The sequence below is a fragment of the Oncorhynchus keta genome, chromosome 11, assembly GCF_023373465.1.
Source record: "Oncorhynchus keta strain PuntledgeMale-10-30-2019 chromosome 11, Oket_V2, whole genome shotgun sequence".
In the NCBI taxonomy this organism is placed as follows: domain Eukaryota; kingdom Metazoa; phylum Chordata; class Actinopteri; order Salmoniformes; family Salmonidae; genus Oncorhynchus; species Oncorhynchus keta.
This window is the reverse complement of record NC_068431.1, coordinates 41019312-41043857: the sequence shown is the minus strand read 5'-3', so window position 1 is coordinate 41043857 and position 24546 is coordinate 41019312. Positions and strand designations below refer to the sequence as shown.

Genomic DNA, 24546 nt, shown 5'->3' with positions numbered 1-24546 from the left:
CGTTTCATGTGTTTGTTGACACAGCTCATTTTAAATCCTGCTAGAACATTTCCTCTTACACACTGGCTGAAACTAATGAAGACAGATCAAGATGTGTTGGATTACAACACTGCAATATCAAACAAAATCACGTGTCAAATCAACAATATGCTGTATTATTTTTCCAGACTTGCATTCACAGGTAAACTTGGACTAAACAAATGCAAAGCTAGTGAGCAAGGTCCACTAAGATAAGCGAGAGATGACTGATGTATACTTGGTTTAAGTTTCCATAGAAGGTCTTGGCCATAGTAGAGTTTGGAGTGTGACTGTTTAAGGTTGTGGACAGGTGTCTTTTATACTGATAAGTTCAAACGGGTAACGAGTGGAGGACAGAGGAGCCTCTTAAAGAAGTTACAGGAAGTTAGTTAAACATGTATTGCAAATGTTTATCAGCACAGCATTATGACAGTATGTTGTATGACTGTTTGTTGGCCACATTTGTATCTGAAATAGGCAATGGTTTTCTGGTATTTGTTTAAAGTTATTTATTTTTTTAGGCGCAAATGCATTACATGCAAATGGCACTTGATTTTATGATACAGTATGTCTATATTGATTAAGGAATGACATACTGTACATTACATTTAAGTCATTTAGCAGACGCTCTTATCCAGAGAGCAAGATGAATGAAAATTAATTTGTACATCAATTGACCAAGTGTTCACTTTTTTTTTCTAAATCAGAAGACAAGCCTGGGGATGAGTTATGGTTGCATTTCATCGTTCAGTACGTGGGCTATACATCTAGGACGAACGTCTAGCAACTTAATAAAGGCTGCGTGTTTGACAACTTTAGCATATTATCTAATTAGAAACGACTTAATACTTGTATCTACTTAGCAACAACTTACCATTTTAGCTAACCTTAACTCTTTACCAACTCCTAACATTAACCCCAGCTAATGTTAGCCACAACAAATTGGAATTCCTGACATATACATTGAGCAAAAATGTGTAAAATATTATACAAAATGGATAATGAACATCCACAAATGAATACATATACCATACTAGTTTGAGTGTTCTGGATGTATGTTTGTCTACCCCAGAGTCCAGGCCTTCTCTACCTCAATTACCCCCTTACAATGGTACCCAGTGTATATTGTTACTCATTGTGTATTTATTCCTCATGTTATTATTTTTCTATTATCTCGTTAGTCTACCTGTTGTTGATGAAGCATGTGACAAATACAATTTGAATGATTGATTGGGCCTTAGCAACATTGTTGCACTGTTTATTGTCTGCACATGACAATCAATTCGTCCTTTCAGGAACATAGGTTTGTAACCCAACAGCAAGCATTGCATTGTAAACGTTATTGTGATGTGGCTCTGTTTTAATTTGTTTGTAATATGTCGCCATGACAAAAAAAAATAACGAATCCTTGAGGTTTGGTTAAACGTGTGCTTCTCCTTTAAGAATGAAATGGGAGCGTACTACTTTCAATTTGACCTCATTGACGTCACGAAGGGAGGAATCTAGAACTAGTTCACCTGTCAGCCCGCCGCTTAATATCCTAATGACGTTTGACGAGCTGAAACTTTTCTTCGTTTTGTTTTTAGTCCCATACCTTTTATCGACTGTTCAACGCGGAACGGCACTAGTAACCCACGCCGTAAAAAATGATTATGGAACCTTTAGCGAAACGGTATCTATTTTCATGGCTGTTTGTGGCTTTAAGTCTTCAGGTGTCGAGTTTACATTTTGCAGTAGCGACTTACTACACAGCCTACCTGAACGTGTCGTTTATTGATCCTGCAAACAACGAAACCATATCGCGACAAGGGGAAAGCGGACCAACGCTATATGGACAAGATTCTCCTAAAGTTACGGTGATGGGGGACGTTTATTTACCTGATCCGATTTACAGTTGCGAAAGTGATACTTTTTATGATGTGCCTAGTGGGTCAAAGGGGTGGATCGCCATAATTCAACGCGGCTACGAATGTACTTTTTCACAGAAGATCAATGTTGCAGCCAGTAAAGGAGCTGTTGCTGCTGTAATTTTCAATGGTCTTGGTACAAACAATACAGTCATCCAAATGTCGCACCCAGGTAACGTTATGTAGTTTGCAATTTACAGCAAGATGTGCGCAGTTATTCTCAATTTCAATAGTGTGTAACTGCAGCCCGCAATTCGGGGCGTTCCTGCGAGAACCCCCCCTTTTTTTGAATGATGGGCTAAAGTGAAATAAAAGTATTACGTCACTGTCCTAAACAGGTGGGGCGATCGTCCCCACCTTACGCTAGCACAGCAGAGAGGATGTTAGGATCTAACGTGTACTAGCTAGCTTGATAGTTAACGACACCGTGTGCTAACTTGATAGTTGGCTTGCTTGATCACTGCGTCGCCCCCGCTTGCTGTGTAGCGGAGTCCTCCTTAAACTAGCTGGCTAAGTGAACACACACTGGTGAAGGACACTGTCTACTGTGTACGGCAAGCTAGCTACTGTTATCGCCCCGCCCCTTTTGTGGTGTTTATCCGCAGCTGGCATCCAATGTTATTGTGCATTAATAACACTGCCAACTGTAACCCCCGCCTCCGACCTGTCCTAAGTGGAACGCCCAGAATTTTGTGCCGCAATTGCACCCTTCTCTTTCATTTAGGCTACCCCGTGCACTTAAATCACCCCAGTAGCCTACTATATTATTGTATGAAAAAGCTCTCATAGCCGAATGGTCAAGATAAGTTAATTTGAAAACCATCGTCTATAATTGTTCAATTCTAATGTTCTCTGAATTGCTTTTGAGTATACATAATGTAGGCCAACATCTGGGAAGTATTTGCAAAACCTGTTCCCTCTGCTTAGCTCTAATTCTGAAGAACCCCACTGTAGGCCTACCTACACATGTCTTGTGTGGCATAGCCTTCCATTATGCCTGTTCTTCCATTCTTTATGGAGTTTAGACACTTAAGTGACATTGACTTGCTGAAAAACTATAGTAATTGCCTCAGATTGTCCATTCCATGTGAAGGCATAATGAAGCTGTTTTTAAAAATATATATATTTCACCTTTATTTGACCAGGTAAGCCAGTTGAGAACAAGTTCTCATTTACAACAGCAACCTGGCCAAGATAAAGCACTGTGACAAAAAAACTGAGTAACACATGGTATAAACAAATGTACAGTCAATAACACAATAGAAAAATATGTATAGAGTGTGTGCAAATGTAGGGAGGTAAGGCAATAAATAGGCCATAGTGGTGAAATAATTATAATTTAGCATTAACACTGGAGTGATAGATGTGCAAGTAGAGATACTTCTGTCCTTCTGTAGCTCAGTTGGTAGAGCATGGCGCTTGTAACGCCAGGGTAGTGGGTTCGATTCCCGGGACCACCCATACGTAGAATGTATGCACACATGACTTGTAAGTCGCTTTGGATAAAAGCGTCTGCTAAATGGCACTTATTATTATTTATTATTATTATTATTATTATACTGGGGTGCAAAGGAACAAAATAAATAACATGGGGATGAGGTAGTTGGATGGGCTATGGCTGTGTACAGGTGCAATAATCGGTAAGCTGCTCTGACAGCGGATGCTTAAAGTTAGTGAGGGAGATATGAGTCTCCATGTAATAGGGCTGGGAATATTTATATATTTCTTAATGCCATTCTTTTATATTTTATTGCACTGTTAGAGCTAGGAACACAGGTTTTCAGCTACATCTGCTAAACGTGTATGCAACTAATAACATTTGATTTGATTTCTGATTTGAATTATCAGGGACCTCCAGATACGATATCACAATACTTAGGTGCTGATATGTATTGCGATTCAACGTTCCAAACATCTTGCCCACCATATGTTTGCTGCAGAGGGAGCATGAGAGAACTAGTTTTGATCCATCATGGAAATAAAAGTGCTGAAAACAAATTGGCTCCCTATTTAAAATGATGCTGAACCATCTGTGATGGAAAAATACCTGAGTTTTGGTGCCGGTACAGCCAACTGGCACAAATAATATTGCAACATTGTCGAAACGCTGCGATATATCGTAAAAAAAAAAAAAGTCCTGATATGTAACTATATTTATATTATCCCCCGTCACTACCATGTAATGGATCCTTCTATTGTTCTACTTTGCAGTAGGTATGTTTTCACATTAAAGAACACCATGTTCTTACATTGTTTGTTAAATATTTGTAATAGACTGACACATTAGGTCTTGATACTGGAATTTCTTTGAGCACCTGATAGCATATTTAAGGCCCAGCCTGTATTTATGTTTCCTCATACTTTGTTTCCCATCTGGTTACAGGAACAGGAGATATGGTTGCCATCATGATTAGTCACAGACGGGGCATGGAAATTGTTGAGCTGATCAGGCAAGGGATTCCAGTCTCGATGACCATTGAGGTGGTCAAGCAGCATGGTGTCTGGATGAGCCACTACTCGGTCTTCTTTGTCTCCATCTCCTTCTTCATGATAACAGCAGTAACTGTTTGCTACTTCATCTTCTACTCGGCCCGCCGCCTCAACGTCGTTCGTCTACAAAACCTTCAACAGGTCAGACTCCAGTATGTGAAACAATGATGACAATTATTTACCCTCTGTAAACCAGAACTGGACAAACCAGTTTTACACATTCCCACAATGCTTGACTTGTACTGAAATAGGTGTGGTACTCATTTTGTGTGCAGGTAATGTTTATATTTAGGTGCAGGAACTGCAGTAGTTTTAAGCCTATATTCTGTAATAAGTGCAGGAACACGAGCAGTAGACAATTTGAGGTTCCTGGTTTCAGCGCCGTTGAGCTCCTGCCCAAGTAAACTACTGCATTCCCATGATTGTTTTCACCAGTCATGTTCATCTCTATTGAATTGCCTCTAGGAGACAGGGAAACATAGTTGGTTTTGATTGTTAAACAGGGAAGTCGACTGACCATGAGGTTACCGTATGTTTTAATGTCTAAACCTGAACAGTCAGATTCAACAGACTTGTCCTAAGACTGCTAGTAAATACACAATTACTTGTTTGACAGTGACACCAATCAGTGGTTTATGCTGAAATAGAATGCTGCACCTATATCTCCTTTGATCAGTAGAACAATATGACTGGGGAAATTCCACTGGAAGTGTTTTTCTTTTCTACTCTAAACATACTCAGTGAACTCAAAGAATTGGCTCAGTGACACATTTTTTGTTGTTTTGGCTCTGTACTTCAGCACTTTGGATTTTAAATGCGTTAGAGGCATGAATACCATACCCCCCCCCCCAAAAAAAACTGCTAACCTCCCCCGTTATTGTAATGGTGAGAGGTTAGCATGTCTTGGGGGTAGGATATTTGTGTGGCTAACTTTCTCCCTTATCATTATTCACGATTATTTCAGGACTATCCGTAATCATGGTATCATCCACATTAATGTACGAGTCTGAAACATTATATTCTTATTTACAATACAAGTGACTCCAAAATGACACTACGTTACTTACCATTCGTTTCTATTGGGCACAAAATCTGAAACGCAACCAAAACAAACAGCAAATGCATTCAAGTGTGTACCGGGTTATTATTTTATATTTTTTAAATGTAACCTTTATTTAACTAGGTATGTCAGTTAAGAACAAATTCTTATTTACAATGATGGCCTACCAAAAGTCCTCCTGACGGGATTAAACATATGAATAAATTAAATAAAAATATAGGACAAAACACATCACGACAAGAAAACACAACACTACATAAAGTGAGACCTAAGATGATGGCATGGCAGCAACACATGACAACACGGCATGGTAGCAACATGGCAGCAGCACAATATGGTAGCAGAATTTTCAATACCATTAAAAAAAAGAGACCTAAGCTGGATATAATTTGACACATCTTAAAATTTCTTAGTTATAAGCAGTGGTGTAGCACGCACCCACTAAAGTAAAACTGAAAAATGTGGCAAAGAAATTAAGTTTGTCTTGAATACATGTGTTATTTATGTATTATTTCTTACACTGTTACCCCAGGAAATCTTAAGTCTTATCACATACAGCCGGGAGGAACTATTGGATATAAGAGCAACGTCAACTTGCCAACATTACGACTTTCTTGAAGCGCATCCTCTGTTTGGACCACCACCCAGGACAATGTATCGGATCCCAGTAGGCGACCCAAAACAAAGAGTCGCAGACGGAGCGGTCTTCTGGTCAGGCTCCGTAGACGTGTGTGTTTACAGACCTATTTAATCAATCCCTATCCCAGTCTGCTGTTCCCACATGCTTCAAGAGGGCCGCCCTTGTTCCTGTTCCCAAGAAGCTAACTGAGCTAAACGAGTATCGCCCCGCAGCACTCACTTCCGTCCTCATGAAGTGCTTTGAGAGACTAGTTAAGGATCTTATCACCTCCACCCTACCTGACACCTTAGACCCACTCCAATTTGCTTACCGCCCCAATAGGTCCACAGACGAAGCAATCGCAACCACAATGCACGCTGCTCTAACCCATCTGGACTAGAGGAATACCTATGTAAGAATGCTGTTCATCGATTACCGCTCAGCATTTAACACCATAGTACCCTCAACTCGTCATTAAGCTCGAGACCCTAGTTCTCGACCCCGCCCTGTGCAACTGGGTCCTGATTTCTGACGGGCCTCCCCCCAGGTGGTGAGGGTAGGAAACATCTCAACACTGGGGCCACACAAGAGTGTGTTCTCAGCCCTCTCCTGTACTCCCTGTTCACTCATGACTGTGTGGCCATGCATGCCTCCAACTCAATCATCAAGTTTGCAGACCACACTACAGTGGTAGGCTTGATTACCAACAACGACGGGATGGCCTACAGAGAGGAGGTGAGGGTACTCGGAGTGTGGTGTCAGGAAAATAACCTCTCACTCAACATCAACAAAACAAAGGAGATGATCGTGGACTTCAGGAAACAGCAGAGGGATCACTCCCCTATCCACATCAACGGGACAGCAGTGGAGAAGGTGGAAAGCTTGAAGGTCCTCGGCCTACACATCACTGATAAACTGATAGTCCAGCCACACAGACAGCGTGGTGAAGGCGCAACAGCGCCTCTTCAACCTCAGGAGGCTGAAGAAATTTGGCTTGTCACCAAAAGCACTCAAACTTTTACAGATGCACAATCGAGAGCATCCTGTCGGGCTGTATCACCGCCTTGTACGGCAACTGCACCTTCCACAATCGTAAGGATCTCCAGAGGGTAGTGAGGTCTGCACAACTCATCACCAGGGGCAAACTACCTGCCCTCCAGGACACCTACACCACCCGATGTCACAGGAAGGACAAAAAGATCATCAAGGACAACAACCCTACCTGCCCCATCCCTTTGTGCACACCCTCGTTAGTGTAAACTTTGGGTCACAACTGTTGATGAGCAGCCACCTTCTGACACTTTCCTGTTATCGTCCCTCGATCCCACTGCTGGCGGATAGGAATGAGGGTGAGATGAGTGCCGTTGGAGGAGTATCCAACCTTCCAAAACTCTTGAGTCACATTTCTTAATCACACTCTGCAGGAGTACTACAGTGAACTACCCTTCCTGTGATGTGGCCTCCTGTATACAGGGAGCTGTGGCTAGTCTTTCAAGTTGTACCTTTGTTGAACTTCACTAAAAGTTGCCACAGATCTACGTCACATTCTTTTCCGCTCTCCCAATTCCCTGTAACATTGGTATTTGGTATTTGGGACTCCATATAATTATAGTGATACTGGTCCTGCCAGACTGCAACGTACACCCTTATGCAAACATTCTGTCCCGAACGCATGCACCGTATGTACTTAGGCTCCGGCTACATACGTTTGCACACAAATCATTCCATTTAACCCATAACACATTAGTCACTACTGCTTGTCCACTTTTATATACACTGCTCAAAAAAATTTAAGGGAACACTAAAATAACATCCTAGATCTGAATGAATGAAATATTCTTATGAAATACTTTTTTCTTTACATAGTTGAATGTGCTGACAACAAAATCACACACACAAAATATCAATGGAAATCAAATTTATCAACCCATGGAGGTCTGGATTTGGAGTCACACTCAAAATTAAAGTGGAAAACCACACTACAGGCTGATCCAACTTTGATGTAATGTCATTAAAACAAGTCAAAATGAGGCTCAGTGGTGTGTGGCCTCCACGTGCCTGTATGACCTCCCTACAACGCCTGGGCATGCTCCTGATGAGGTGGCAGATGGTCTCCTGAGGGATCTCCTCCCAGACCTGGACTAAAGCATCCGCCAACTCCTGGACAGTCTGTGGTGCACTGTGGCGTTGGTGGATGGAGTGAGACATGATGTCCCAGATGTGCTCAGTTGGATTCAGGTCTGGGGAACGGGCAGGCCAGTCCATAGCATCAATGCCTTCCTCTTGCAGGAACTGCTGACACACTCCAGCCACATGAGGTCTAGCATTGTCTTGCATTAGGAGGAAGCATATGGTCTCACAAGGGGTCTGAGGATCTCATCTCGGTACCTAATGGCAGTCAGGCTACCTCTGGCGAGCACATGGAGGGCTGTGCGGCCCCCCCAAAGAAATGCCACCCCGCACCATGACAGACCCACCGCCAAACCGGTCATGCTGGAGGATGTTGCAGGCAGCAAAACGTTCTCCACGGCGTCTCCAGACTCTGTCACATGTGCTCAGTGTGAACCTGCTTTCATTTGTGTAGAGCACAGGGCACTAGTGGCGAATTTGCCAATCTTGGTGTTCTCTGGCAAATGCCAAACGTCCTGCACGGTGTTGGGCTGTAAGCACAACCCCCACCTGTGGACGTCGGGCCCTCATACCACCCTCATGGAGTCTGTTTCTGACCGTTTGAGCAGACACATGCACATTTGTGGCCTGCTGGAGGTCATTTTCCAGGGCTCTGGCAGTGCTCCTCCTGCTCCTCATTGCACAAAGGCGGAGGTAGCGGTCCTGCTGCTGGGTTGTTGCCGTCCATTCACAGTTCACTCAATGTAGCGCAACGTTGATTGACTTTATTTTTATATGTTATCAATGGAGGCAAAATGCTTGCTGATTTCCCTTGCATTGAATGCTATGGTTGGCAACAAGGTCATTCTTTTTGTCCAGACAGCATCAGGTAGACACTGAGAAAGAGGTGCTCTGTTTCGCTTGCTCGGATGCTTTCGCTGGTGAGATGCATTCTGCCTTCTGCAAAATGAAGGAAAACGCTGTAATATTCGTCAGAGACGTGAGATACATTATTTTATGTTTCTTGGTACATTTTGGGGGGAAGCTTGGCTGGTTTTTGTTTAGCATACAGTTTGAAAGGTGTAATGCTGTTACCTTGGAATTGCCCTGACCTGTCAGGCCTATATGGTGAAGTGTTTACTATAGGCAGAATGCTTAGCTCCACTCTGGAGCGTTTCTGTAAAAACTTATGCTGCGCAAACAGGATTTCATCTGATTGATTGGATTTGTTCTGTTATGCCAGTTAAAACCATTCAAATGGACAGGCCCATGATTTGCACTGTTTTTACTCCTGCATATAGGGGGTGACCTTGAAGATTGACTGATTTCAAACGGTCTTGCATACTCTAACTTATTAACAGTAACCTACTTTTTCCTCCAAAAACACCTGGTGGTCTAAGGCAGCCTCTGTTCAAATGTGGCTGATTCTCTAAGGCTTTCTGCAGGGAGACTGGGTAAGTAGTCTGATACAGAGAAGTGGGTAGCTGAGAAGTTAGAGCAGATCTGACTTCACCCACTGAGCTCGGACCTTACGCTCAGAGGGCACCATTGTTCAGGCTGTAATCGTATGCAAAACACAAGCTCCATGGTCGCCCTGTGAGCTAGAATGACAGCAACATGTCTCTCAAATCTACAAGTGAACATGTAACAGTATTCACTATCTACTCTTTTCAGGATTATGAAGAATAATTTAAATTTTGTTATGCCCTAATTGTTGTCTTAGGTCTCTATGTAGTGTTGTCCTATTTTCTTTTATTTTTTTTTAACCCAGCCCCCATCCCTGCAGGAGGCCTTTTGCCTTTTTTTCTAAATAAGAATTTGTTCTTAACTCACTTGCCTAGTTAAATAAATTAAATCTGTTGATTTCACATGACTGGCAATACAGATATGCATCTGTTGGTCACAGATACCTTTTAAAAATGTTTGTTTTTTTAAACTAGGGGTGTGGATTAGAAAACCAGTCAGTATCTGGTGTGACCCGTATGCAGCGTGATAAATCTTTCACATAGAGTTGATCAGGCTGTTGATTGTGGCCTGTGGAATGTTATCCCACTCTCCAATAGCTGTGGAATTGGTGGGAACTGGATTACGCTGTCGTACACGTCAACCCAGAGCATCCCAAACATACTCAAAACGTGACATGTCTGGTAATTATGCAGGCCTTAAAGAACTGGGACATTTTCAGGTTCCAGGAATTGTGTATGGATCCCTGAGACATGGCCATGCATTAGCATGCTGAAACATGAGGTGATGGCGGTGGATGAGTGGACGACAATGGGCATTCAGGATCTCATCACGGTATCTATGTGCATTCAAATTGCTATTGATAAAATGCAATAGTGTTCGTTGTCCGTAGCTTATGCATGCCTATACCATAACCCCACCACCACAATGGGGCACTCTGTTCACAACGTTGACATCAGCAACCTGCTCACCCACACTGTCTGACATCTGCCCGGTACAGTTGAAATCGGGATTCATCCGTGAAGAGCACACTTCTCCAGTGTACCAGTGGCCCTTTCGCCACTGACGTTCAGTGTATATATCACAGAAAATATCTCCATGATATTTTCCAGAGAATCCCCAATGCTATTGTGTCCCTGTGATCCCTCATACTGTGTATCCTAAATCACTTTCGTAACGTTGATACTTCCTATGTGCTTTTGTGCACATTATTTTGTCTTGTTGCCATTTTGTCTTGTTGTGTATGTGGTATATCCAAAATTATATAGAATTGAGCTGGTCTCTCTGTCCCTCAGGATTATGCCTAATACTTATAAACCCCTGATGTATGTAAATCTGATGTTTTTCTGTCCTATATACAAGCTGATGTAATGTTTCTAATACATGGTTTTAGAGAAGTCTTAATGACACACAGTAGGACTGCTATAATAAACGCTCCCACAGATCACCCATGTTCAAACGGAATAAAAGGTCTCTAACGTGACCTCATCGCTTACCGTTCTCCTGCTCACTCCTATTTCAATCATGTATGGTCACATTACAGGAAATTAACAATTAATTGTTGGCGCAAAATGTTGGCTGTATTGGTGTTGCATTCTAGACATTTTAAATTGATTTTTATTTATTTTTTATTTGTCTGTTGCTTAACCTAATGTAGCAGGCATAAAATAAACTGCTGAGCAGGGTCCCCACATCCGGTTTTCAGAGGAAACCGAAGGTAGGTTGAAGACACTGTTCCTGAAAACCAGATGTCTCCAATTGTCAGAGGAAGCAGGTTAATAATGTAATTTTAAACACTGAACACGTTCTTCTCTCTACTCCAACAGAAACGGCTGAAGGCAGAGGCCAAGAAAGCCATTGGTCAGCTGCAAGTCCGGACCGTGAAACGGGGAGATAAGGTAACCGTTCAAGTAAAGTCCAGATGTGTTTATGGTTATTATGCATGACTTTCAGGATCATATGCAAATATGGATGTTTCAAACTGGGAACACATGGCATGATTCTTTGACTATAATTTCATATTTAGGTAGTATTAACCTCTGGGCTGCCTCTCCAAAAGAAAAACATTTTAAAGGTATATAAATAAACACAAATTATTGATTACAGAACATTTAGTATGTCAAAGAAAATAATAAAAATGTGAGCCTACTCCCCAAACCCCACCCATCCAACATTTTTCCATCTGACCCTGCCACCTAGAAACCATATTTTCCACTCCTTCCCACCCCCCCTGTGTTGAGGGTGGGAAGGTGCTTAAAGTGTAAATCAATCCCAGAACAACAGCAAAGGACCTTGTGAAGATGGAAGAAATGGGTACAAAGTATCTATATCCACAGTAAAACGAGTCCTTAATCGACATAACCTGAAAGGCTGCCAGCAAGGAAAAAGCCACTGCTCCAAAACCACCATTTTAAAAAAGCCAGACTACGGTTTGCAACTGCACATGGGGACAAAAATTGTACTTTTTGGAGAAATATCCTCTGGTCTGATGAAACTAAAATAGAACTGTTTGGCCATAATGACCATCGTTATGTTAGGAGGAAAAAGGGGGAAGCTTGCAAGCCGAACAACACCGTCCCAACCGTGAAGCACGGGGGTGGCAGCATCATGTTGTGGGGGTGCTTTGCTGCTGGAAGGACTGGTGCACTTCACAAAATAAATGGCATCATGAGGCAGGGAAATTGTGGATATATTGAAGCAACATCTCAAGACATCAGTCAGGAGGTTAAAGCTTGGTCATAAATGGGTTTGCCAAATGGACAATGACCCCAAGCATACTTCCAAAGTTGTGGCAAAATTGCTTAAGGACAACAAAGTCAAGGTATTGGAGTGGACATCACAAAGCCCTGACCTCAATCCTATTGAAAATTTGTTGGCAGAACTGAAAAAGCGTGAGCGAGCAAGGAGGCCTACAAACCTGACTCAGTTACACCAGCTCTGTCAGGAGGAATGGGCCAAAATTCACCCAACTTATTGTGGGAAGCTTGTGGAAGGCTACCTAAAACGTTTGACCCAAGTTAAACAATTTAAAAGCAAAGCTACCAAGTACTAATTGAGTGTGTGAACTTCTGAGCCACTGGGAATGTCATGAAATAAATAAAAGCTGAAATAAGTAATTCTCTCTCCTATTATTCTGCCATTTCACATTCTTAAAATAAAGTGTTGATCCTAACTGACCTAAAGCAGGGAATTTTTACTAGGACTAAATGTCAGGAATTGTGAAATACAGCGTTTAAATATATTTAGCTCAGGTGTATGTAAACTTCCGACTTCAACTGTATATTGACAAGGTTGTTGTGAAGATGGGGAGGGATATGTCTGTTTTTCATGTAAAATTCGTGTTAAACTTATTTTTTAAGTTGTACAGGCTCTGATCAAGTCCCTTCTTGATCACAGTCCGGTAATATGGTCAAGTGCAGAAAAGGAAGACCAGAGCTGTGTTCGAATACCCATACTAACATACTACATAATGAGTATACTAAAATGAACTAATTGTATAGTGTAAACCAGTGATTTTATATTCCTGTACCCCTTCAAACATTCAACTTCCAGCTGCATACCAGCTAGCATCAGTGTCAGCGCACTCTCAAATGTTGTTTTTTTGCCCTCGTTGTAAGCCTGCCACACACACACACACACACACACACTACGATACATTTATTAAAAATAAGAATGAGTGAGTTTTTGTCACAACCCGGCATGTGGGAATATTCCAAATTTGTCTACCATGACTGGTTTTGTGCATGACTAACTCTCTATGAAATACGGGAAACTTGTGGACAGTGGAAAAGTTTTTTCTTAACGTTAACATCCCAATTTTGTTTAAACTAGGTATGTCAACATTTTACAAATTATATGATACAAGGCCAAATGATATCATGATACCGAGTAGTATCGCGATACCACAGTGTGGAAACATTTGTGGCCTAGCATCCTGTTGGCCCCTCCCCCAGACGGTTGTTCACGTTTTCTAAGCATTCTCCAAAGACTTGTCTCGGAAATTCACACTTCTATATAATACAACACATTGAATAAAACTTCACACTGTTCACTGTATAATAGAATACTGCATATAATGGCTGATTTGCTCATATTTGCAAAGCCTACCTGTGATTTGGCTGGATGAATGGGAGGAAGAAATATACATCAGCTTACATTGAGTTTATAAACTCAGCAAAAAAATAAACATCCTCACTGTCAACTGTGTTTATTTTCAGCAAACTTAACGTAAATATTTGTATGACCATAAGATTAAACAACTGAGACACAAACTGAAAAAGTTCCACAGACATGTGACTAACAGAAATGGAATAATGTGTCCCTGAACAAAGGGGGGCGGTTAAAAGTAGGTCAGTATCTGGTGTGGTCACCTGCTGCATTAAGTACTGCAGTGCATCTCCTCCTCATGGACTGCACCAGTTTTGCCAGTCCTTGCTGTGGGATTTAGATCCGGGCTCTTCGCTGGCTATGGCAGAACACAGACATTCTGGTCTTGCAGGAAATCATGCACATAACAAGCAGTATGGCTGGTGGCATTTTCATGCTGGAGGGTCATGTCAGGATGAGCCTGCAGGAAGGTTACCACATGAGGGAGAAGGATATCTTCCCTGTAACGCAAAGCGTTGTGATTGCCTGCAATGACAACAAGCTCAGTCCGATGATGCTGTGACATACCGCCCCAGACCATGACGGACCCTCCGCCTCCAAATCGATCCCGCTCCAGAGTACAGACCTCGGTGTAACGCTCATTCCTCTGACGATAAACACGAATCCGACCATCACCCCTAGTGAGACAAAACTGCGACTCATTAGTGAAGATCACTTTTTGCCAATCCTGTCTGGTCCAGCGACTGTGGGTTTGTGCCCACAGGCGACGTTGTTGCCGGTGATGTCTGTTGAGGACCTGCCTTACAACAGGCCTACAAGCCCTCAGTCCAGACTCTCTCAGCCTATTGCGGACAGTCTGAGGGCTGATGGAGGGATTGTGCTTTCCTGGTTTGACTTGGGCAGTTGTTGTTGCCATCCTGTACCTGTCCCGCAGGTGTGATGTTCTGATGTACCGATCCTGTGCAGGTGGTGTTATACGTGGTCTGCCACTGCGAGGACAATCAGCAGTCCATCTCGTATCCCTGTAGCGCTGTCTTAGGCGTCTCACAGTACGGACATTGCAATTTATTGCCCTGGCCACATCTGCAGTCCTCATGCCTCATCAAAGGCACGTTCACACAGAAGAGCTGGGGCCCTAGGCATCTTTCTTTTGGTGTTTCTCAGAGTCAGGACACTAGAGGCCTTTCTATTACGTTTTCAAAACTGTGACCTGAATCGCCTACCGTCTGTAAGTTGTTAGTGTCTTAACGACCGTTCCACAGGTGCATGTTCAGTAATTGTTTATTTTTAATTTTTTTTTACCTTTATTTAACTAGGCAAGTCATTCTTATTTTCAATGACGGCCTAGGAACAGTGGGTTAACTGCCTGTTCAGGGGCAGAACGACTTGTACCTGGTCAGTGTCGTGGAGGATCGTTACAAAATATAACACTTACAAGAACTTGTGAATTCAATATAGGCTTTTAATACAAACGTATCAGAAGCCTAGATGGTCCTTCCGGTTACTAGTCCAACACTAACCACTAGGCTACCCATGGTTCATTGAACAAGAATGAGAAACAGTGTTTAAACCCTTTACAATGAAGATCTGTTTAGTTATTTGGATTTAACAAATTCTTTGAAAGACAGGGTCCTGAAAAAGGTGTGTGTGTAGATAGATGCTCGTGATGAGGGGACAGAGAGAAACAGGTGAATGAAAGTAAATATATGCTTAATCCGAAAATGTGGTCGGAGGCGCTGTATGGACGGTGTGACGCAAATACGAAGCCTCCGGAGGCATACAGGGGCCAAATTGAGCTCCGTACCACATCGCCGTGCCCCGCCCAGCTTTTGTAAAAATGTAGAGGGCTCGCATTGACGTGATTGGTAGGTGGGGGCGGGCGGTCGGTCAAGTATAAACAGAAACTCACTTCCTTGACTACTTCTTCACAACAGCTCCGCACTGCTCCGTGAAGCGCAAAAAGTATGAATTCCCTGACTTCTGCAGAGGTCGTATCACTGTAAATGCTGCACTGCCAATGCAGATGCAGATTGACCATGCAGCGCTGATTACAACTGCCGCAAGTGATATGCACATGAAAGTTAAGTGGATATTGTACCTGTGCATACAAGAGACTAGTAGCTGTTGCTTCAATTCAACTGAATTTATAAACAAAACTGACTAAACATTTTATAACAGGTACCAGCAGGTTCTTTAGATCGGTAGGGATGACAATGTCGGTAGAGTCATATGAAACTGTACTATGGTATTCTAAAATGTTGGTATCATGATGTTTTGGTACTATGGTACTGGTATACCGTGCAACGCTACTTTTAAACGTTCACACCCGCAATGTATGCTCAGTGCCACTACAATCTATTTTTAAACCTGTCTTTCAGGAGACTGGGCCTGACGCTGACACCTGTGCAGTATGCATTGACGCTTACAAGTCTGGCGACGTGCTGACCATTCTCACCTGCAGGTATGTACTGAACTGCAGTGGCTTTTACCTGGTTTAATATTGACAAATGGAGTAGAGTAGCCCTACCCGGTTTGTTATTCCAATTACCTTCATTTTGTGATTGTCATCATTATCCTTATGTGTTTATTTTGGTTTAACTTTCCAGTCATTTCTTCCACAAGACCTGCATTGAGCCCTGGCTAATGGAGCACAGGACCTGCCCCATGTGTAAATGTGACATACTCAAGGCCTTGGGAGTAGAGGTAGGTAACTATACCTTGCATCATGACCTAGTACTTTGAAATAACCTTTGCCTGTTATTCACTGAAATTCTTGATTAAAGACTGTTTTAGATTGAAAATACTATTTACACTGCTGGTGATTATTGTTTAAGAAGAATAGGCACACATGCTAGATTGCTGTTTTCAAGGGTTGCAAGTTGAAACACCTGTAGTGGGACCTGAAATTGCTTTGTTTTTATGAAAGTGATGATATTCATCAATCCAACTTAATCACCCTGAGCAGCAGCCGGAAGAGGACCAGCCCAGTCATCAGTTGACCATGCATCCAGACATGACGTCCTACCCCAGGGTTCTAGACCCAGAGGACACCCGCAGTGAGACAGCCTCCGCAGGCTATGCTTCTGTACAATGCACAGAGGAGCACAGCAGCCCAGCAGATGAGACCCACGTGTATGAGAGTAAGACACACCCTTTACTTTGAGTCTTTTAGTCTTTTAACTTCACAATAATTGTTTTTGATAGCTTTTTCACATCATTAGAAATGTCTATAGAGATAAGGGGGAGTATTTTAGTTCCGTTGGTAGTGGTACATCTGTGGGTTCTTTGGGAGATGCTGGCTTTCACGTTAGCTCGATAATATGTGCTGAAGCCCTTGCTCAATACATACCATGTGAACTTTGCCACCCATATTTGAATTATAGTGGTTAGATATTCCCGTTATTTAACTTTTCTGATTGTATTTTTGTTTACTTAGTTTGATTGCTTCAAGTAGATATAAACAACTCCACTACAAAGTCTTCCTGATCAAACAATCAGCATTGTTCTTACTGTCTGGGATTAAAGGGCTTCCTTTCCATCTCTCTTTAGCTTGCCTATCCATTGACATCTGTATGAGTGATTGTGCCAAAGTAATTATTGACCAACTGTTTTTTTTGTTTTTTTTTGTACAGTTTTCTAGCAGCACATGTGGGGCTTGACTGACTGGTAATCATGTTCGTGTTTCAGCATTGGGGCAACATCCTGGCCCAGGATCAATCCAGGTGGACATCTTCCAGCCCCATTATGACAACCTCGCCTTTGAGGGCAACTCACGAAACCAACGGGAACCCCTGACATGAATGGGATGCTCACTCTAAGCACTAGACCTTGGCTAATTGGACTTGGGCCACAATCAATTACATTCGAAGATGTTTCCTGTGGTCATGAAGCAAGGGGAAACCAGGAATGTGGGTCTGATATTATTCATAGGGAAAGAGGGCTTTACCGATATATGTATATCAATTTACATGAAATTGATGAGGCAATCCTTCGATGCACTTGTCTGAGTTTGGAAATGGTACTGTCCAGTTTCATTCTGATTTAATTGTATTTTTTTATAATATGATTTGATTATGTTTTTTGAGGCTTAATTACATCAGTCAATGTATCACTTCATCAGTTAATGATTTTAAATGGTTTCAATAATTTAACACCCACAGCTTTTTAACATACTCAATATGCCCACACCAACAACAGAATAGTGTGGGTGTATTGAGTGATGTGTATTGAAATGAACTCATTCTTAGATCACTCATTATATTAATAGTCAGATTTAATCAACAAATCTGTAATTTAAAAAAAAAGATGAAGTGTCAAAATCATTACATATCCCATCGAGCTGCCCGTTGTCACAGTTCCAAGACCAGTCAGAAATGTCCAGCTAATCCTACGCCAAAGAGGCCGGTGAATCTCAAAATTGAACTTGGATCTGCGTTAAGTATCAAATGTATTTATATAGCCCTTCTTACATCCGCTGATATCTCAAAAGTGCTGTACAGAAACCCAGCCTATAACCCCAAACAGCAAGCAATGCAGGTGTAGAAGCACGGTGGCTAGGAAAAACTCCCTAGAAAGGCCGAAACCTAGAGAGGAACCAGGCTATGTGGGGTGGCCAGTCCTCTTCTGGCTGCGCCGGGTGGAGATTATAACAGAACATGGCCAAGATGTTCAAATGTTCATAAATGACCAGCATGGTCAAATAATAATAATCACAGGCAGAACAGTTGAAACTGGAGCAGCAGCACGGCCAGGTGGACTGGGGACAGCAAGGAGTCATCATGCCAGGTAGTCCTGAGGCATAGTCCTAGGGCTCAGGTCCTCCGAGAGAGAGAAAGAAAGAAATCATTAGAGAGAGCATAATTAAATTCACACAGGACACCGGATAAGACAGGAGAAATACTCCAGATATAACAGACTGACCCTAGCCCCCCGACACAAACTACTGCAGCATAAATACTGGAGGCTGAGACAGGAGGGGTCAGGAGACACGGTGGCCCCATCAGATGACACCCCCGGACAGGGCCAAACAGGAAGGATATAACCCCACCCACTTTGCCAAGGCACAGCCCCCACACCACTAGAGGGATATCTTCAACCACCAACTTACCATCCTGAGACAAGGCCGAGTATAGCCCACAAAGATCTCCGCCACGGCACAACCCAAGGGGGGATGCCAACCCAGACAGGAAGATCACATCAGTGACTCAACCCACTCAAGTGACGCACCCCTCCTAGGGATGGTATGAAAGAGCCCTAGTAAGCCAGGGACTCGGCCCCTGTAATAGGGTTAGAGGCAGAGAATCCCAGTGGAAAGAGGGGAACCGGCCAGGCAGAGACAGCAAGGGCGGTTCGTTGCTCCAGAGCCTTTCTGTTCACCTTCAAACTCCTGGGCCAGGCTACACTCAATCATATGACCCACTGAAGAGATGAGTCTTCAGTAAAGACTTAAAGGTTGAGACCGAGTTTGCGTCTCTCACATGGGTAGGCAGACCATTCCATATAAATGGAGCTCTATAGGAGAAAGCAATGCCTCCAACTGTTTGCTTAGAAATTCTAGGGACAATTAGGAGGCCTGCGTCTTGTGACCGTACCTGTAGGTATGTACGGCAGGACCAAATCGGAGAGAGGGGTAGGAGCAAGCCCATGTAATGCTTTGTAGGTTAGCAGTAAAACCTTGAAATCAGCCCTTGCCTTGACAGGAAGCCAGTGTAGGGAGGCTAGCACTGGAGTAATATGATTTAAAAAATTGGTTCTAGCCAGGATTCTAGGAGCCGTATTTGGCACTAACTGAATTTTATTTAGTGCTTTATCCGGGTGGCCGGAAAGTAGAGCATTGCAGTAGTCTAACCTAGAAGTGACAAAAGCATGGATTAATTTTTCTGCATTTTTGGACAGAAAGTTTCTGATTTTCGCAATGTTATGTAGATGGGGAAAAAGCTGTCCTTGAAATAATCTTAATATGTTCTTCAAAAGAAAGATCAGGGTCCAGAGTAACGCAGAGGTCCTTCATCAGTTTTATTTGAGACGACTGTTACAACCATTAAGATTAATTGTCAGATTCAACAGAAGATCTCTTTGTTTCTTGGGACCTAGAACAAGCATCTTCTGTTTTGTCCGAGTTTAAAAGTAGAAAGTTTGCAGCCATCCACTTCCTTATGTCTGAAACAGATGCTTCTAGCGAGGGCAATTTTGGGGCTTCACCATGTTTCATTGAAATGTACAGCTGTGTGTCATCCGCATAGCAGTGAAAATTAACATTATGTTTTCAAATGACATCCCCAAGAGGTAAAATATATAGTGAAAACAATGGTGGTCCTAAAACGGAACTTTGAGGAACACCGAAATTTACAGTTGATTTGGCAGAGGACAAACCATTCACAGAGACAAACTGATGTCTTTCCGACAGATAAGATCTAAACCAGGCCAGAACTTGTCCGTGTAGACCAATTTGGGTTTCCAATCTCTCCAAAAGAATGTGGTGATCGATGGTATCAAAAGCAGCACTAAGGACAGATGCAAAGCCTCGGTCTGATGCCATTAAAAGGTCATTTACCACCTTCACAAGTGCAGTCTCAGTGCTACGATGGGCTCTAACACCAGCCTGAAGCATTTCGGATACATTGTCTTCAGGAAGGCAGTGAGTTGCTGCGCAACAGCCTTTTCTAAAATTTCTGAGAGGAATGGAAGTTTCGATATAGGCCGATCGTTTTTTTTATATTTTCTGGGTCAAGGTTTGGCTTTTTCAAGAGAGGCTTTATTACTGCCACTTTTAGTGAGTTTGGTACACATCCGGTGGATAGAGAGCTGTTTATTATGTTCAACATAGGAGGGCCAAGCACAGCGAGCAGCTCTTTCAGTAGTTTAGTTGGAATAGGGTCCAGTATGCAGCTTGAAGGTTTAGAGGCCATTATTATTTTCATCATTGTGTCAAGAGATATAGTACTAAAACACTTGAGTGTCTCTCTTGATCCTAGGTCCTGGCAGAGTTGTTCAGACTTAAGACAACTGAGCTTTTGAAGGAATACGCAGATTTAAAGAGGAGTCCGTAATTTGCTTTCTAATAATCATGAACTTTTCCTCAAAGAATTTCATGAATTTATTACTGCTGAAGTGAAAGCCATCCTCTCTTGGGGAATGCTACTTTTTAGATAGCTTTGCGACAGTATCAAAAAGGAATTTCGGATTGTTCTTATTTTCCTCAATTAAGTTGGAAAAATAGTAAGGGCTCTTTGATACTGCACGGTACTGTCTTTCCAAGCTAGTCGGAAGACTTCCAGTTTGGTGTGGCGCCATTTCCGTTCCAATTTTCTGGAAGCTTGCTTCAGAGCTCGGGTATTTTCTGTGTACCAAGGAGCTAGTTTCTTATGAGAAATGTTTTTAGGGGTGCAACTGCGTCTAGGGTATTGCTCAAGGTTAAATTGAGTTCCTCAGTTCGGTGGTTAACTGATTTTTGTCCTCTGGCGTCCTTGGGTAGACAGGGGAGTCTGGAAGGACATCAACGAATCTTTGTGTTGTCTGTGAATTTATAGCATGACTTTTGATGTTCCTTGGTTGGGGTCTGAGCAGATTATTTGTTGCAATTGCAAATGTAATAAAATGGTGGTCCGATAGTCCAGGATTATGAGGAAAAACATTGAGATCCACAACATTTATTCCATGGGACAAAACTAGGTCCAGAGTATGACTGTGACAGTGAGTAGGTCCAGAGACATGTTGGACAAAACCCAATGAGTCGATAATGGCTCCGAAAGCCTTTTGGAGTGGATCTGTGGACTTTTCCATGTGAATATTAAAGTCACCAAACATTAGAATATTATCTGCTATGACTACAAGGTCCGATAGGAATTCAGGGAACTCAGTGAGGAATGCTGTATATGGCCCATGAGGCCTGTAAACAGTAGCTATAAAAAGTGATTGATTAGGCTGCATAGATTTCATCACTAGAAGCTAAAAAGATGAAAACGTCTTTTTTTTTTTTGTTGTAATTTGAAATTTGCTATCGTAAATGTTAGCAACACCTCTGCCTTTGCGGGATGCACAGGGGATATGGTCACTAGTGTAGCCAGGAGGTGAGGCCTCATTTAACACAGTAAATTCATCAGGCTTAAGCCATGTTTCAGTCAGTCCAATAACATCAAGATTATGATCAGTGATTAGTTCATTGACTATCATTGCCTTTGAAGTAAGGGATCTAACATTTAAGTAGCCCTGTTTTAAGATGTGAGGTATCATGATCTCTTTCAATAATGACAGGAATGGAGGAGGTCTTTATCCTAGTGAGATTGCTAAGGCGAACACCACCATGTTTAGTGGTGGTGGCACAGACACGGTCTCAATGGGTATAGCTGAGCTGGCTACACTGACTGTGCTAGTGGCAGACTACTATGCTGGCAGGCTGGCTAACCGCCTGCTGCCTGGCGTGCACCCTATTTCATTGTGGAGCTAGAGGAGTTAGAGCCCTGTCTATGTTGGTTGATAAGATGAGAGCACCCCTCCAGCTAGGATGGAGTCCGTCACTCCACAGTAGGTCAGGCTTGGTGCTGTTTGTGGGTGAGTCCCAGAAAGAGGGCCAATTATCTACAAATTCTATCTTTTGGGAGGGGCAGAAAACAGTTTTCAACCAGCGATTGAGTTGTGAGACTGCTGTAGAGCTCATCACTCCCCCTAACTGGGAGGGGGCCAGAGACAATTACTCGATGCCGACATCTTTCTAGCTGATTTACACGCTGAAGCTATGTTGGACTTGGTGATCTCTGACTGTTTCATAACAAGCTCAGGCCTAGTGCGCATATGTTAGGAATGGTATTTTTAAACTTGGAAATAGTCCTTCACGGTATGGCAGTAAGAGCATCTCTTTGAACCCCCAGGCTTCATGTAAATATTTTCAAATGTGTTTGAGTGGGTGTGTGCCTCAAAATGATTCACCGGTGCAAGATATAATTCCATGCCATCCTACTTTGATAGGGAAATGCTATGATTTCACTGTATTTAAGTAGATTGTGCATGTACTTTACATTAATGAATTCATTACACTTTCAATATGTGTATCTGTTTTTTTTTTGTTCACTCGTCTTAACCTTTCAGCCTTTCCAGAGTAAATGTATATTATAGTATTTTTCTTATATAAAGGACAAAAAGGGTATTCTATATTATATTTTATTTTACTTAGTTACAGTGCCTTCATACCCCTTGACTCATTCCACATTTTTTTGTTACAGCCAGAATTCTATTAGGTTTTACATTAGATTTTTTTTTCTCATCCATCTACACACAATACCCCACGATGACAAAGTGAAATCATGTTTTTAGAAATGTTTGCACATTTATTGAAAATGAAACAGAAATATCTAAATAGGTATTCACACCCCTGAGTCAGTACAATCACCTTTGGCAGTGATTACAGCTGTGAGTCTTTCTGGATAAGTCTGTGTTGCACACCTGGATTGTACAATATTTCCACATTCTTTAAAATGTTGAGCACTGTCTTTTTTAATTGTATGTGTGGGGTACAGGTAGAGATAAAACATTTTTTTATTAATACCTAAACACTTATTGCGCATGGTCCATGCAACTTATTATGTGCCTTAAGCACATGTTTACTCATTAACTTCAGCTAACATTTCAGCTTTTCATATTTAGTTGTATTTTATTTTTTGTTGTTGAATTTTTACCCCTTTTTCTCCCCAATTTTGTGGTATCCAATTGTTGTAGTAGCTACTATCTTGTCTCATCGCTACAACTCCCGTACGGGCTCGGGAGAGACGAAGGTTGAAAGTCATGCGTCCGCCGATACACAACCCAACCAAGCCGCACTGCTTCTTAACACAGCGCGTATCCAACCCGGAAGCCAGCCGCACCAATGTGTCGGAGGAAACACTGTGCACCTGTCAACCTTGGCTAGCGCGCACTGCTCCTGGCCCGCCACAGGAGTCGCTGGTGCGCGATGAGACAAGGAATCCCTACCGACCAAGCCCTCCCTAACCCGGACGACGCTAGGCCAATTGTGCGTCGGACCTCCTGGTCTCGGCCGGTTACGACAGAGCCTGGGCGCGAACCCAGGGACTCTGATGGCACAGCTGGCGCTGCAGTAACCACTGCGCCACCCGGGAGGCAGTATTTGTAAAAAAGTTTTTTTTATACATATTTCTAATTTGACATTATGGGGTATTGTGTTGCTGCCAGTGACATAATTTTAATTTAATTTAGGCTTTAACAACAAAAGTGGAAAGAGTAAATGGGTGTGAATACTTTCTGAAGACACTGCATGTGGGAAATTTGATAACTGGTATATATATTCATAAAATACTTTTAGAATATTGCAAATATATTTTCATATTAAAATATTGCTTTGATCATTTGTTCATTTTGTGTGTGTGTATATGGATTAAAAGCATTTTCTGATCTTCAATCATGAGGCCATGCTCATCTCAGTTGGTGAGAAATATTGCAAATAGACAGTTAATGTGCTTCTTCTTGAGCCACTCCTTTGTTGCCTTGGCCGTGTGTGTTGGGTCATTGTCATGCTGGAATACCCATCCATGACCCGTTTTCAATGCCCTGGCTGAGTGAAGGAGGTTCTCACCAAAGATTTGACTGTACATGGCCCCGTCCATCGTCCCTTTGTTGCCTGAAGTTGTCCTGTCCACTTAGCAGAAAAACACCCCCAAAGCCTAATGTTTCCACCTCCATGTTTGATGGTGGGGATGGTGTTCTTGGGGTCATAGGCAGCATTCCTCCTCCTCCAAACACGGCACGTTGAGTTGATGCCAAAG

The 24546-nt window shown here is 42.4% G+C and overlaps 1 protein-coding gene across 2 annotated transcripts; it reads left to right on the top strand.

Moving 5' to 3' along the window:
- The first annotated feature begins 1509 nt into the window (after positions 1-1509).
- Positions 1510-24182, top strand: LOC118373916 (E3 ubiquitin-protein ligase RNF128-like). Of its 2 annotated transcripts, none has more exons than XM_035760214.2 (7): positions 1510-2097; positions 4309-4556; positions 11494-11565; positions 16153-16235; positions 16381-16477; positions 16740-16914; positions 17407-24182. In XM_035760214.2, exons 1-7 carry the CDS (start codon positions 1665-1667, stop codon positions 17412-17414), a joined length of 1116 nt encoding a protein of 371 aa, XP_035616107.1. In that variant the 5' UTR covers positions 1510-1664; the 3' UTR covers positions 17415-24182. The 2 variants fall into 2 exon arrangements, with proteins under 2 accessions (XP_035616107.1, XP_035616106.1); XM_035760213.2 differs by having other exon boundaries at positions 1511-2097; positions 17462-24182.
- The last annotated feature ends 364 nt before the right edge of the window (positions 24183-24546 follow it).

Bases quoted from the DNA above. Each gene is read 5' to 3' on its own strand.
- LOC118373916 (XM_035760213.2), top strand. From the start codon at position 1,665: ATGATTATGGAACCTTTAGCGAAACGGTATCTATTTTCATGGCTGTTT. The intron at 2,098-4,308 runs GTAACGTTATGT...ATCTGGTTACAG, and splicing joins CATCCAAATGTCGCACCCAG to GAACAGGAGATATGGTTGCC. The intron at 11,566-16,152 runs GTAACCGTTCAA...CCTGTCTTTCAG, and splicing joins CCGTGAAACGGGGAGATAAG to GAGACTGGGCCTGACGCTGA.